At 38.7% G+C, this 15,182-nt stretch overlaps 1 protein-coding gene across 3 annotated transcripts; it reads right to left on the reverse strand.

Annotated features, from left to right (window-relative positions):
- Window positions 1-3,552: 3,552 nt before the first annotated feature.
- LOC137877554 (uncharacterized) lies at window positions 3,553-14,864 on the reverse strand. Of its 3 annotated transcripts, none has more exons than XM_068717539.1 (11): window positions 14,790-14,864; window positions 12,958-13,257; window positions 7,220-7,537; window positions 6,790-7,086; window positions 6,383-6,694; window positions 5,984-6,265; window positions 5,531-5,857; window positions 4,976-5,293; window positions 4,378-4,665; window positions 4,059-4,207; window positions 3,553-3,823 (listed from the first exon to the last, which is right to left on the reverse strand). In XM_068717539.1, the coding sequence occupies exons 1-11, from the start codon at window positions 14,806-14,808 to the stop codon at window positions 3,815-3,817; spliced, it is 2,619 nt and encodes an 872-aa protein (XP_068573640.1). In that variant the 5' UTR covers window positions 14,809-14,864; the 3' UTR covers window positions 3,553-3,814. The 3 variants fall into 3 exon arrangements, with proteins under 3 accessions (XP_068573640.1, XP_068573639.1, XP_068573641.1); XM_068717538.1 differs by lacking the exon at window positions 14,790-14,864 and adding an exon at window positions 14,422-14,498; XM_068717540.1 differs by lacking the exon at window positions 14,790-14,864 and adding an exon at window positions 14,109-14,192.
- Between the last annotated feature and the right edge of the window lie 318 nt (window positions 14,865-15,182).

Raw genomic sequence — 15,182 nt, forward strand, 5'->3', positions numbered from 1 at the left:
TTCTGAGCTGAATCCGAGGGCTTATTTGTGGCCACATAGTATAATTGCTCACGAGTATCACGCAGCATGTCCCAGCAAGGCCACATTTTGCATTACAATTTGCAAATATATTCTCTTTAAATACTTTGAACGCAGCAGAGAATACATTTAATTTCCCCAATTTCCTCAGCCGTTGCTAATAAACTCCATGCACCATTGTACCCTGACATGACCATGTCCCTGTGACTTAAATGAAGATTCAGACATTTAGGTAGTTTAACCAGTAGAAATAGAAGAGAGTATGGCAGAAAGAGAACGTCCTACTCCTTTATCAAAATAGTTTCCAATTCATTTTCTCAATCAGCCTATCATTTTAATTTACCTTCACTTTAGCTGTACTTGTATATACTGTTAGCTAGTTTAATTTGTAACAAAACATAATATTGTGTATTCTTCATGTGCTTATTTAAAAATTGTTTTACATTTAAGAATCTGACTTTGAAAAGTAATGAAGCTGTCAGATAAATAGTGAACATTTCCCTGTGAAATATAGTGGAGTATAAGTAGAATTAGCATAAAGAGAAATAATCAAGTATACATGTTTCAAATTCATATTTGAGTAAATGTACTTATATTAGTTACATTCCACCACTAGAACAGGAAACCATTCTTGACCCCGCCCCTTTCTGTCCTCCCCACCGTCCACACAGGTGAATGACGTCCAACAGGTTAACGGCTTGCCCACGAGTGAACCGGCTGTGATGGACATTATTCATGGTGAACAGATGAGGTTAAAGTAGAATCAAACAATAAGCCACAAGAGGCCGTGCTGTACAGTGACTGTAGAATAGCTAAGGGGATCTTTGGAGATGTAGCCGTTTGGCGAAGATTTGGACAGTTCGTGAAGGAGTGCGCCTCTTCTGTCCCCGTGTTCTACTCACACCGAGACAGACATGGTGAGTTTCTATTTTAAATTGACGCTGCAGTTATGTCCCCAGGCGTCCCTCGTACTTCTCTTTTTTACGGTTGTTTCTACCTGTCGTTTTGTTTGTCTCTCACGTGATGGACATGCCAGCTTTTGGTCAGAGCTGCAACATTACGCTAACATTGTTTGCAGCTGCTTGACTCTTTACTGGCTTAATTCACGATGCTAGTAAAATGATTGGTGTTACTAATACGACTCATGATGACTCTGTTGTATTTAAGTGGCCCAGGTGGGCCAGCATGCAGAATAAACTGCTAATCAGCCATCATTCATTTGATTGTTTACACCTGTGCTTTCTGTGACACGTAAACATGTCAAATGTGAATAAGGCCTATTGGTGACGTCACAATACACAGTAGGTCAATGTGGTTAGTAGAACATTGCCACCTGCTGGAAGTGTTTCATAACGAAAATGCACATGACTTGCAAAATCATTTGAAATGTTGCTTTTGTTTTGTTCCAACTGTGATCTCAATATTTATTGAGGAGCTCCTACACCTGGTGTCTAAGCAGGGCTTCCTGTGAGCCACTCTCTGGTGACGCCGTATAGCATCATACGAATTCAAACGACCAGGTACAATGTTGTGTTTGTGTTGTGGTTTGCTGATTTGAAACTGCCTGCCTGCAATTTGTATGTGATGGAATGGAACACATTGTATTGCCCTGCACACCAAATGGATGAACTCAAACAACATGTCTGAGAGGTTTCTCATCATGTTGGTCATACACCTCTTTACAGTTATGAAGCGTTGCTCCAGAGGTCTTCTTTGTTATGTCTTTGGAGTCGGTGTTTGGCAGCAGGGCCTCTAGACGTGTTAGCATTCATTTGATTGCAGCTTATATTATTATTATTATTATTATTATTATTATTATTATTATTGTCACAATTCACATAGTAGCATACTGTGGTGTGTAAGGTGTTTAAGCCTCAACATGCTTTGATTTGCTGTAGTCCATCCTGTCTTTTCTTTTGAAGCAACAGTAACAGTGAGAGTAGTTCTGAGATCAAGATGCTGTAGCTGGAGTTGGAGTGATGGTGTTTATACTTTGGTATGCTTTCCCCCCCTTCCCTTTAATTTGGTAATTTCATAAAAAAAAATGCATTTTAGAACGTATCTATACATATTCCTCAAGATATGGTGTACATTTTACAGATCATTTGTTTTAATTAATACCCCTCCTCCTGAATAAATTGCCAGTTTATGTGAAAAATAGAGATGGACATTGGTAGAGTAACCTCAGTCTGATCAATAACGCCCACTGTGGACACTGTCTGCAACTAGGCCTGTGTGTGTGTGTGTGTGTGTGTGTGTGTGTGTGTGTGTGTAAGCTTTGAAGATGGCATTAAGATTATGCTGATCATGACATGATAACTGATAACACTGGTCCCTTGTTTTTATTTTTATTTTAAATCTTGAAACTGATATGGCTTCAGAAAGTCCAGAAAGGTCTGGCTGCTCAACAGACTGCTTCTCTCTTGATAACTCTAAGGATAAGGATAAGATATGATGACGTTTACTTTCAGATGAAGATAATGAATAGTTACATCCCAGGTAAAGCTGGCTGCGCATGTATTCTCTTTTCAGCAGTGCACTGTTTCACATTCAGCTCAACACGCTGGGAGCTGCTCAGTACAACCACAGCCGTCTTCTGCTGGCCGCTGGGCAGTGTGTGGTTGTGTACCTCCCCCAGTGGCACTTCAACAGTAGTTGTAGAGAGCGAATAGTTCTCCTATATGTGTGAAGATGTTTGGTCGTTACTTGTCCCTGGTTTATATGGACACATCGAAGGGGTCAAGCAAGGACCCAGGGGGAGGGAGGATGGGAGGGTATAGGGGTGTCAGACAGGGAGGCGCTCTCAGGCAGCCCTCTGGGCATGATGCCCTGCTCCTCTGTTGCTGGTGCCTTGGCACTTAGACTGGCAGCAGCATGCTGTGACTCCATCCCAGCAACAGCGTCACAGATTTGGGCTGGCTGCCAAAGGGTCCCCAGCCAATCAGGGCAGACGCGGTGCCAGATCACTCCAGAGGTAGCCAATTGTAAGCCTGGATGTGATTAGCGTCGTCCCTCCCAGATGTGAATTCCTTTAAACCCACAAGGTACACAAATGCAGACACAAACATGCAGCTCTAACCCAAAGACGGAGTGTGCACACATTTACAGTGACCCTGTGTGTGTGTGTGTGTGCGTGTGTGTGTGTGTGTGTGTGTGTGTGTGTGTGTGTGTGTGGAAAGGAGAAGATATATAAACAGTCTCTGTTTGGGCTTTCAGCTGAATGCACCTCTGTATTATACCATTTAGTAAGTCCAGTTAAGACCTGTCGGTATCTTCAAATTATGACACAACTACTGTTTCACACAGAGGTGGAAAACCACTGCTGTATATGGAGCTTTGTCTCCCTCTAGTGGTCAGTCTTAGTAATACAGTAGTGCTGATATTGTGACATAGTATACTGTATAGTGTTAAGCCTTTTTCTGACGATAAATACTGTTTGTGTTATAGTTTTTTTTATTGTAATCATATGAACATATATTTGGGTGTGTGTGTGTGTGTGTGTGTGTGTTTATTACATAAGAATCAGAATTTAAACTTTCATTTTTTTATTTCATTTTTTTATTGCTGTCATCATTTTTACACAAATGCACTACATACACGCCACGCTAAATGTAGACCTGACACTTAAAACGAAACAAACAGGCCTAACGTATTAACCAGTTCCCTAACATATAACAACATTTGTTTATATATAAATGAATCCATTACACTTTAAAAACTAGAAAAGCCAAATGCCATAAAAATCTTCAAAAGTCCACATTTGGATCATAAAACGGGATCTGTCCTGGGATCATCATCATTTAGTCTAAAAGGAGAAAACAGGGAATGTGTCAGGATATGTGACATTTTTGATTTGTATAAAAAAAAAAAAACATTAGAATATTTTGGGTAGTTTGAATTTATATATATATGTCTAAGCTAAATTCAAACCACCCAAAATATTTGAATTCCAGAATAATAATAATGATAATGTAGAACATAACAGATTACAATTGAGTTACTGGAAGATTACTTTAAAATACCATACTGTTGTATCTTACCTTCATCATGGTAGCCAAGACACCGTAGAGAATGGAGATGAGGAAAAAAATGAGGAAAGTGAAAGCCATATACCAGCTATCCACAACTGTGTCCTGGTTCAGTCCAGCATGCATGATGTCATCTAAGAAATCACAGTCCTTCAAGGAGTCTGTGAATGAATTCAGCCGTGTAGGATTTGTTAGTTAACTAGACTTTGTTACACTGTAAAGAGATATTAATAAACTAATCCATGCAGTTACCAGACATACTCAGAAATGTGTGGTTAACATAGTATGTGCAATCTGTAAAGTGCAAGAACGGTTTGGATCAAACTAGCACCTGGTTTAGATATATCCAGGGATTTGGTGATGTTTGCATGTGTCACCCTGCAGGTGATGTTCGCCCCAGGCAACCAGATGACTTGGGACAGACGCAGGTGGCTTTGGATGCTGAACTTTCCGTTTGGGCCTCTGTGGGGTTCACTAGTGTCGTAGTCCAACAGTTCCTTGGTGTCGTCCAGAAACCAAGTGACGTTAATGGATGCGGGGCTGAAGCCGAAGACCAGGCACACAAGTTCACCAGAGCCCTGGAGCAAGGTCGCTGAGGGTTCGCTGTGGGTCACTGTGGCTGGAGAAGATAGTCGTGAAAGAGTTTTTGTCAATGAATGTGTTTTGGGGAAGAAAAAAAAACAAGGAACATTTGTATTGAAGTGCTTTCATAACAAATTTAAATCAATTTAATCAAGTGAGAGCAAACGTTTTAAAGGCGTTCTACTTCTTTTCTTCTTTAGCTTTGTGCGCACACTGCTGCTCTTGAGCTGCTATCATTGAGAGCCAGGTGAGGTGGATAAAACACAGTAGTGACGTTGATCTCTATCTGCGATGTAATAAACTACACCAGTAAACTGTAATTGACTTGATGCTAATTGACAGCTCACCAAACACATCCTTCATAGTGCTTTCAAAAGGCCTTTCAGATGACTCGTGTCTGACAACACAAGAATACGTAGACTCCTTGTCCTCTGTTCTTGATGTGTTCAGTCTGCTGCTCATTGAATATGTGCTGCTCCCTGTGTATTTCCACGTTGGACTGTTGGTGAAGTGAGTTGAAGGGAGTCTCTGGCCATTCTCCTCCCAGTACACTATGATATTTGACGGGAAAAATCTGGAGACTTGGCAAACAAGTGCGAGGCCGTCCGAGGTGGAAAGGTCATCGGCAGTTGGTTGTATTATCTTCACTGCTGGTGGATGCAGCTCTTGAGAAACACAAAGAGAAGACAAAAGTAAATGAAGCTTTATATTTTTAACATTTCAATCAAATCATTTAGTCTCTCACAACCTCCACAAACATCATGGACAATATCATTTTTTTAATGTAAAGTTTCTGATCCAATCTGGCCTTCTTAAACTTTGTTGAACTCTCTATAATTTCAGAAACATCTATAAGCAATGGCAAGGAAACAAATGCATCATTTTTTTCTGCAAAACACTACCTCTGCTTTTGGTTGTATGGTCCTCATAGCCCTGCTTGGAACATCGGTGCTTGGCCTCACAAGACACTTGTTTAAATGCATGCCAATCCTCCGCTGACACATTGAGGAAGCTCCGCAAAGTTTCGGTCCCATTGCTGTGACTCACTGGAGGCTCCTTGTGGGCATTCAGGGAATAACTGCTCCCACCTACTTTCCAGGTGACGGAGACGTCGTTAAGGGAAGGGCCGACCAGAAGACAGGTGATAGTCACTTGTCCCTTGTTCTGAAGCTCGTCGAGTGGCGGCCCCTGAACATATACGCCAACTATCTGAGATGATGCAGGAGTTACTGAAAAAAGAATGTGACATTGAAGTGGCAGAAAATGCAACACCCATCAAGTAATGGTTATGAGAAAGAAAAAAAAATGCTTAATGGATGGTGAATGGATTTATTCTCTACCAATTTTCATTTTACCTGAGCAGAGGCTGATCTTTCTCACATTTGTGTTCAGAGACTTGTCAGATACTTCACACGTGAAGACGTTCCCTGTTTTCCACTCTGCGTGAGGGACATGAAGTTGGCTGGTTACTGCCACACGTCCATCTTCACCCATGCTGATGTCATTGGTTGATGAAGATCTCTGCTGGGACTCAGAAGACCATTTAACTTGAGGGTTGAAGCCCCAGGCAAAGCACAGGAGCCTCTGTGGTCCTGACTCTTCACTGGAGGCCAGAAGAAGTTCCACTGATGGGTCCACTAAATAAGAGATGAATCAGTGCATTAATGAATCAATGATTGTGTCTATTACAGATCAATTAAGTGTGAAACATGAAATCAACCGCCACTAAGGGAAAGAAGAGTTACTCCTCTCACCAAAGAAGTTGCCTGTGGATTTTGACTTGAAGCTGTTGGAGAATCCTTGGGTCACTTTGCAGGTGAAACTTGTGTCTTTCTTCAAATGTCTTGAAGGAACAGAGAAACTTCTACTGATTGAACGGAGGCCTGGGGCTTTAGCAAATTCAACATACTGTTTGTCAGAGATGTCAACACCGTTGGCTTGAAAGTCGATGTACAGGTCGCGTGATGAGAGTTTTGTGACATCACACTCCAGCACAGCACTGTCTCCTTTCAGCAAAGCTTTGAGAGATCTCCTGATCTCAACCAATGGAGCTGTAACTGCAGGTCCTGGATGATACAGAAAGAAAACCAAGCAGAATTTATTCTTTTATGCACTTTGCTGTCACAAGACATCTGGTTGTCATGGTGTATAGTTGTCTTACCTGCGATATTCACAGTGCTCTTAGTGGATGAGAAGCACTTATGGTCAGCTTTACATGTTATCGTCTTGAGTTGTTTCCATTCACTTGAAGAAACCGTCAGTTCACTGACTAAATGAGTTGTGTTTGCGTCATCTCTCACTACGCTACCCGGTGGGACTCTCTCATCCATCAGCCAGGTCACCTTGGCATCAAGAACAGTGCGGACAAAACATGTTGCTTTTACGGAGGGTTCTGTCATCATTACTGTCTTGAAGCTGGGAATCTCCACATGGATGGAAGGAGGGTTCCTTGTATGATCTGCAGGAATAAAACGTGTTTGGTCCTAATTGTTCATTTAAACCATTCAAATAATGCATGCATTTTTCTCTTAAAACATTGATATGTTCATATTTCCATATTGTGCCGTGAGACAGTAGACAGACATACTTACATTGACAAATACTTATTGTTTTTATAAATTCCTGATTGTTGTGAATGGACTTGCACGTAAAACTTGAGGCCTGTGCCCACTCAGTCATATTTGGCTCGATCTCACTGCTTAGACTGAAGGTTTTCTCCATTTCCTCCACACTCTGCAGCTTCCTTTGGAGTGGCACAATATTTAGAGGTTGGCTGTCCTGCTTCCACTCCACACTCAGTTTGTCTGGAAAGAAACCTCTAATGGTGCAGATGAGTCTGATTGGCGAGGTCCCGAATTCACCCTCCCAATCTGGGTGTAGTGTGATGTTTGGCGAGATAACCCGCTCTCCTGTGATAAAGAGGAGATAGTTACGTCTTTACTTGCCTCATTGTAAACGTTAGATGTACACATTTTTAAAATATGCACAGACTTCATCCCTTCAGTTATACATACCTTCAAATTTTGGTCAAGTAACCCTTTTTGTCGATTCTAAATATAATATCTTTGTATTTAGGCTAGATGGCAGAGTTGCGCTGTTACAGTGTCTGGTGTCTTATAGTCAGGTGGAGACAGGGCTGGGGGCTGTTGCACAGATGTCGCAACATGGCAGGGCAGAGTGATCAGAGCTAGCAGCAAGCGGAAGCATTGAGTAACACCCAGGTCCCAAAAAAGTACCAAAATACAGAAGTGAAACAATGCAAAGAGCAATGGTGCCTCACGGACAGCAGGTGTGAGGTGTGGCTGTGTCAGTTAGAGAAACAGAGTGCACATTTAAATTTAAGTCTCATATCACTTTACATGTTTCCAGAAAGATTTCACATGGCTTCTCATGACATTGCAAGGTTTCAGTTCTCGACTCTGTTAATATTAGACCCGAGAACTTACCAACTGCAAATGTTCATATTCATTTGAACATGGGCTGATGATTCCAGGTGCTAGGGAGGTGATGAACATAAGAACATAGTGCATAATAAAGTGTTTCTTTCAACGACGAAATGCTTGAAAAAAAAAAAAAGGAAGTACTGTCGTGAGTATTATAAATGATAGTTTATAGGTGAAACTACAGGCAGTATGTACAATTTCAAAATAATGATTAAAAAAACAGTAGGAGCAACATCAATGGTTATCTTCATTTAAAGATTTATTTTCAAAAAAGACATAAAGCTCTTGTAATTAAAATGAAAATGGACAGTTGTGATTACTTACATGATACTATTGAGTTTATAAGAAGAAATGTATGAATTCTTTTTTTTTTTTTTTTTCAAACAAAAGTTTCACCTTGTTTCAATTAACCTGAAAAGAGAAAAAAGTATATGGATTAGTGATATTGTAAAATAAACGTATCAACATATGGAATAAACTAAATGTTACAACTGCCTTCTGTTGCAATTTGTTGTTGTTATTTGGTAAATTAATTTAGCTTATTTAACCTATGACCCACAATTACAGCAATTGTAAAATAGTATTCAGTTCACTATAATGGCGCTGACATTTTAAATCATTTATTTTTGGCTCAACATTTTAACTTGTTCTCAACTCGGTATACTACAGGTTACCAAAGCATTCAACCCACCTCTCGTATAGTCTGTGAAACACTTTATGCTTTACAAAGGGGACTTTTATTTTAAGTTTATAATATTGCAAAACAATAAATTGCACAAGCTCTGCTGTTTTTGTGTGCACCCACTGAACGTGCATGTATCATTCAGTGATAGCTGAGCTTTTGTTGCAGACACTTTTAGAATGTATTATAAAAACGCATTATGTAAAAAGATTATTAACAAAATTAACATTTTGTTATTGGATGTTAAAGTGGCAATCCATAAGATTTCAGTCCCATGTTTTTGTTACATGAGCTTCAAGTTTTCAGAATTATGTACTCCATTTTCTGTGTATATACAATGGACGAAAATGTTGATGTAGCATTTCTGTCCAGGATGGCGCCACCGACACCCAGTTCGTAATATAGAAAAATAAAGAAATATTCCACTACATTCCTCAGTGGGCCATAGGCTCAATCACCATTGTGTTTCCTCCTTCGGTGATAGATAGCGACTTAACGGACATTTACTTAAATTAAAATCTTTGAGATTTTACGTTAAATAAAGGAGTTACAGCAGCAATACAGTATGTGGTCAAACGTTATTTACTGACGTAGATGATTAATATCATCACGGCTATACCCTGTATGAACCTTTTGTCACTCTTCATGTTAGAGGAGTTTTCAGCCAACACATCTGTGTTGTGTGAATACATAACCCTATTTACTCAGTTGTCTTTTTCTGGTTCAATCCAAATCTGTGCACGACTCTAACATAAAAACTCATCATTACCTTGAAAGCAGTGGTTCCAATGGTGAACAGCAGAGTGATGAGGAAGAGAAGGATGAAGGTGAGGGCTGTGCTTCCCATGTTATCTTCTTCGTCCCATGCACTGTTCCATTGGTAGACCTCTGGATGTAGTGTACAGTAATGATTCAGTTAACACTTTGGACAAATGCAGCTTTGAACAGCAGCTCATGAGACAATGACCAAATTCTGTCAACGACCAAATTCTATTAACTTTCCTGTTGTAGGGTAACTTATTTTATATTCTAGCAGGTCAGAGTGGATCTAATCACTAAATCAATCAGTTTAGTATATCAAACAAAGTTTGAAATAGAGTATTACAAATTAAAGGAATAGTATTGGCATATGTCTTGTTACTTATTACATTGTTATTAGTTAACCATAAAGCCTCATTGTTTAGCATATCCTTGTAAAATGTTGATTATGTTGATTTAAGTCGTCCTACAATGATCCTGAATTGCTTTTGAAAGTCCCCATTAATGTTGTGGCAGGCATGACTTGACTTGTGAATTAAGATATTAATAATTTGATGGAAAGACCACAGAGTTGGAGTTAGACCTTTAACAATCGTCTATCTTGTGAAGGGGGTGCAAGACCCAGTGGAGGAAACGCATACACAAAGACAAGTCACACAAACAATGCACCGTCTACAAATAACAAAGAACAAATAGGATGTATTTAGTGAAATTGTTGCCTAAAGTTAGTGGGTTGTTGTGGTGTTATTCTAGTTAATACAATATGATGCGGTAAGTTTGATATATTTTTAGCAAACATGGTGATGACTACGCCTAATTTGTGTTGCATTAGGATAACACTGTGTCACTACACTTACAATAAACACGTAGCTCAAAATATTTCTTAACTAAAGACATGAACAGCATGCGACATACATCAACAGAGTTGCAAAGAGCTTTTTTTTTATTTTGATTTTGAAAAGCATTAAAAAGACAATCACAATGTCATATCACAAGCAACAAACGTCAAACAACAAACAGCAGAAGACACAGCGACACAAAATAACATCTACTGGGTCTTGCACGGTTCAGGGATGTTCATGTTGAGGTTGACCAGGTTGGTTCTTTCAAATGTTCTGTGCCCAATGGACCTGACAATAGCTTTAGTTGTGTTAGCCACAGACTCGTGGTGAACTACACAGCTAAACACCATGTCATTGTTATTCCACTGCTCAAGGCTGACAGATAACAGGCCATAAGCAGAATAGGATTCGTGGTTTCCTACGGGGTTTGTGGTATGGAACTCGTATTTTGAGTCTGCTATCTCGTCATCAACAAGCCAAGACACGAAAACCTCCTTAGGGAAGAAGTCTTTCACATAGCAAGTCAGGGTCACCGTTTTTTCACTAGTATGTTCTAGTGGAGGTAGCATATACACTGAAGGTCGCTGAGTCTTTCCTCCTGCAAGTGTGAGAGAACATTTAGAGCTCCTGCCACAGATAAATGTAACTACAGTACTGTGAAAAAATCTCTTAAAATACACTTAGAAATGACACTCAGATAACATGTTTGCTGGCATGACAAGAGGAATTAAACACAGGCTTTTAGTGCACAATTGCTGGTTTGTTTTCTTACCAATAATCCTTGTATAGGGTTCCTTAAGTGGATTAAACCAATTCTCATGTTCAACAATGCAGTTGAAGTTTGTTCCCTTGCTCCATTCGTCATACGTGATGTCAAGTGGAAGGATTATTTCACCTCTTTTTCCTTTAGGGGGCTCTATAGAGGCTCCAGGTATTGGCTCTCCTTTCTGGTTCTCCCAGAAAATCTTAGTGATGGATGGATTATTTACCTTGACATTACATTTTACAGTTCCTTTGCTGTTTACAAATATGTCTTCCATTGTGGGGCCTTCAACCATTAACTCCACATCTGCAACAGGACATTCCGTAGCTGCCAAGTAAGGAAGAATTATTGAATTGAAATAGCTGCAAAACAGAAAATGCAATTGCATTTCATTTTTTGAAGAAAAAGTAGGAATTTACTCACTAATTGGGTCTGGCTTTTTGTGAGTCAACGTTGCATTTACGAATGTTGGATGATGTTCACCTTTCCCCTTAAACTGACATGTTAACTGAGCGCCATAACTCCACTCACTGGATGGCAGCGTGACAAAACTTGCTGTACTGTACAGTGTGGTTCCATTCGCATCCTTTGTTCCCACAGGAGTAAGTGTTTTAGAGTTGGGGATTTCCTTGTCGTCTTTCAGCCATTTGAACCCATACTCCTTTGGTGAAAAATCTTTGGCAAAGCAGGAGAAGGAAACCTCGGTTTCCTCATCAGAGGAGGCCAACACTTTAAGAGTTGGCATGATATAAGGCACAACTGAAAAACAAACATATACACAAATATATATGTATGCAGAAGCAGGGAATAATGTGTATATATATATGCAGAAGCAATGTCAAAAAAATAGAAAAAAATGAGATAAAATGCTCATGTAAGCTACAATTACTATAGACTATGCTTTTTCTGTACTACTGTGTGCTACCTGCACACAGGCACATTGTGATTACTCTCCTCAGATTACCACCTACTGTAGCTCGTTACTAAATTGTGCAGAAATAATTAAAAAGAAAATAAGATTTTCATAGTAAAAAAATGTAAATAATAGAACAGCAGAGCTTTAATGCTCGCTTCTGCATATACACTGACTGCTCCGGCAAGCAAACACAGATTGAATGTTAATAATCAACAGACAGCTGAAGTGGGGGCAGACTGACACCAAGAAGAACTAGGATTATGCAGATAGATGGAAAGGAGCAGAACACATCGCAATAATCTGTTCTGAGACGGGTGCAGAGGACATATACAAGCAAAGAATGAAATCATCAGCAGCAGAGCTTCAGCCTTCTTGTTCCACCTCACTGTTAGGCCTATTATGAAATTAAAACGATTTAATTTAGTAGCATTTTATTTCCATGCTCTTTTCTGTGTTGATGTTCCTTTCAAATGACAGATTGGTGTATTTTTTATTTTTTTAATATTTAAACCAATTATTCCTCTCTTTTATGTTTATTTCACTCGTGTAAACATATCGGTTCCTCTAATAACATTTCTCAAGAAAACGCACAAAACCAAATAATAGAGACAGACTTAGTAGACTTATTGAACTTATAAAGTTTTGGCTATTTACAACTGTGTTCAAAATTATCATTTTTTATAATAAGCTTTATCAGTACTCTGCCTCAAATAACTGCCAATAGTCACCCAATTAAGTAGATTAAGTATATCATTTATCAGTAATTACCAAACAAACAGAGTTTTGTAATTTATAAATCTAATTAAAAAAAAACTTGAAATTGTTGCAATTATAGAATATGTTAATATCTCCACAATGTAAACCTACTAGATTTCAAATTATCTACAAAAATAGCATATATATATGACGTAGCGTGAGTCTTACTTGTCTTTGTAAAAGTGACATCTGCATTTCCCGCTACATGTGTCACGGCACATCGGAAAGTATTCTTTGGGTTCCAGTCCTGTTCGCTCAGTTGGATTTGACTGACTCCCGTATACAAGTTTCCCTTTTGTACTGGAGGGTACTGGATGAAGTCAGTCAAGGCATTGCCACCTACTTTGTTCCATGCAAAGGTCAGTGCGGAGGGTGTGAAGCCGGTGGCAAAGCAGCCAAGAGTGACTGTGTTTCCAGGCCCAGAACCACATTGTATCAGAGGAAACACAGTTGGTCGGGTTGAAGTGGCTAAAAAAGGAAAAACAAACGTGCAATTATAATTCAAAAATAAAATTCAAGATGACAGACATTTTCACCAAGTATTAGTTAAAACAGAGAGAAGACAATCGAGTTGATTGAGTCAATAGTGTAACAAGGCACAGTATTGTTGCCATTTAACACGACATTTTAAATGCTCTCAATACACAAACCTCTGTTTCCTTATGTCATTTATTTCGATGTTTTTGTTGCACCAAGTTTAACCTCCCTCAATGATAGTATTTGTGGTATTTATTTATGTTCTGTATATAAATAGGTAAATTACTTTAAATGCACAACTTTGACAATAATCATTAGTTTATTCTTTTAAATTGAAGGAATGGAAGTGTTAAGGCAGTTACCAGTTACCATCCATTACGATGACAATATTGATGGCAGTCATATTGTTACATAAACATATTACTTTATGTCAAATTCAAGCAGTTATGCATGAAATTAAAGAGTATTCTTACCTGATGAAACCGTTACTGTTGTACCCTTTCCCCAGTAGTCAAAAGCAGCATAGTAGCACAGTGCTGAATCTACTTAGCTCTTAGTATGAAAAGGCTACATCTAAAAATCTGCCTTCATATTTAATTAATCCCGCTATTTTATAAAATCCACTTCTAAACAAAAAATTCCATATCGAAAAATAAACAAAGCCAAAGATATTAGCCGCAAATATCCACCATTCTGTCCTATACTGAAAATATCGCTGTCCGACTTTTTACAGAAGATATACGGTATTAAAACACTTTACTTTTGAAGTGAGATTTTCGATATATATTAAATATGACACTCAAACATACCCTGATGTTGTTTTTAAATGGAACAAACCTTACCTGATGACACTGTTACCATAGTGCCTTTTCCCCAGTAGTCGAAAGCCCAGTAGTCACAGTTAAGAGAGTCAACTCGCACTTCTCACAAAAACTCATCACTTTAATCCCCCATTACTTAACGTCAAAAAGTCTGTTGCAGTTGTTGATGAACTAAACCGTTTTAAGCCTGACACAAATTCATTGCCAGGCAACAACATATTGTTTTCTGTCTTATCGCCGGCCATCAGTTGTGACTACATGAAAATTATGATAAATATTTAAGTAATGTGATCAAGAATTTCATTCTCTAATCAGAAATATTAAGATTCCATACCTGAAGTGACGGTGACCATGGTGCCTTTTCCCCAGTAGTCAAAACCGTAGTCACAGTTCAACAAATTATTAACCACTGCATACAAAAACCCGTTCCCAGATATCTACACATTCCATGGTTGGTTATCTCATGGCAATCTACCCTCCGACATATTTACCTTGAATTTTTGTCTACAAGGATTCAGAAGATGGAACTAACTTTGGTGGATTTTCACCACCAAATTTGAACCAATTCATAACACATTTAACATACAGTATCCCAGAAATGAATGAACTGTACGGTGTCACAACTTCATTTCTTAAAAAATACCAATACTGTGTATAAATCTAAATGTCTACATTAGAGAAAGAAAAATAAGAGTAGCTTACCTGATGTGACTGTTACCATCGTGCCTTTCCCCCAGTAATCAAAAGCACCGTCACAGTGTAATATGTCAACACGTCCAACATACAAAAACAAGCACTAAATATGGTATATTACACAGTGCAATTAAATGATCTATATGAAGACAAATAAAGCTTCTTTTACCTGTTTACTTGAGATGGTCATCATTGTTCCTTTTCCCCAGTAAGCAAAGTAGTAGTTTCAACAGCTCTTTAGTGCAAACATATTTAACAGCTCCTATCATCTAATAAATAAATGTACTTATTCAGTAAACTAGTGCATATACCGACAGTTTACCCTGATCTTTTTGCTATCCTATTTGCTGTTACTATTCTTTATAAGTCTATTACATCCTAGTTTAAGTGCAGTTGAAATCA

The sequence above is a fragment of the Cebidichthys violaceus genome, unplaced genomic scaffold (assembly GCF_023349555.1).
Source record: "Cebidichthys violaceus isolate CVI_PGR_0920_01 unplaced genomic scaffold, fCebVio1.0.p SCAF_218, whole genome shotgun sequence".
NCBI lineage: Eukaryota > Metazoa > Chordata > Actinopteri > Perciformes > Stichaeidae > Cebidichthys > Cebidichthys violaceus.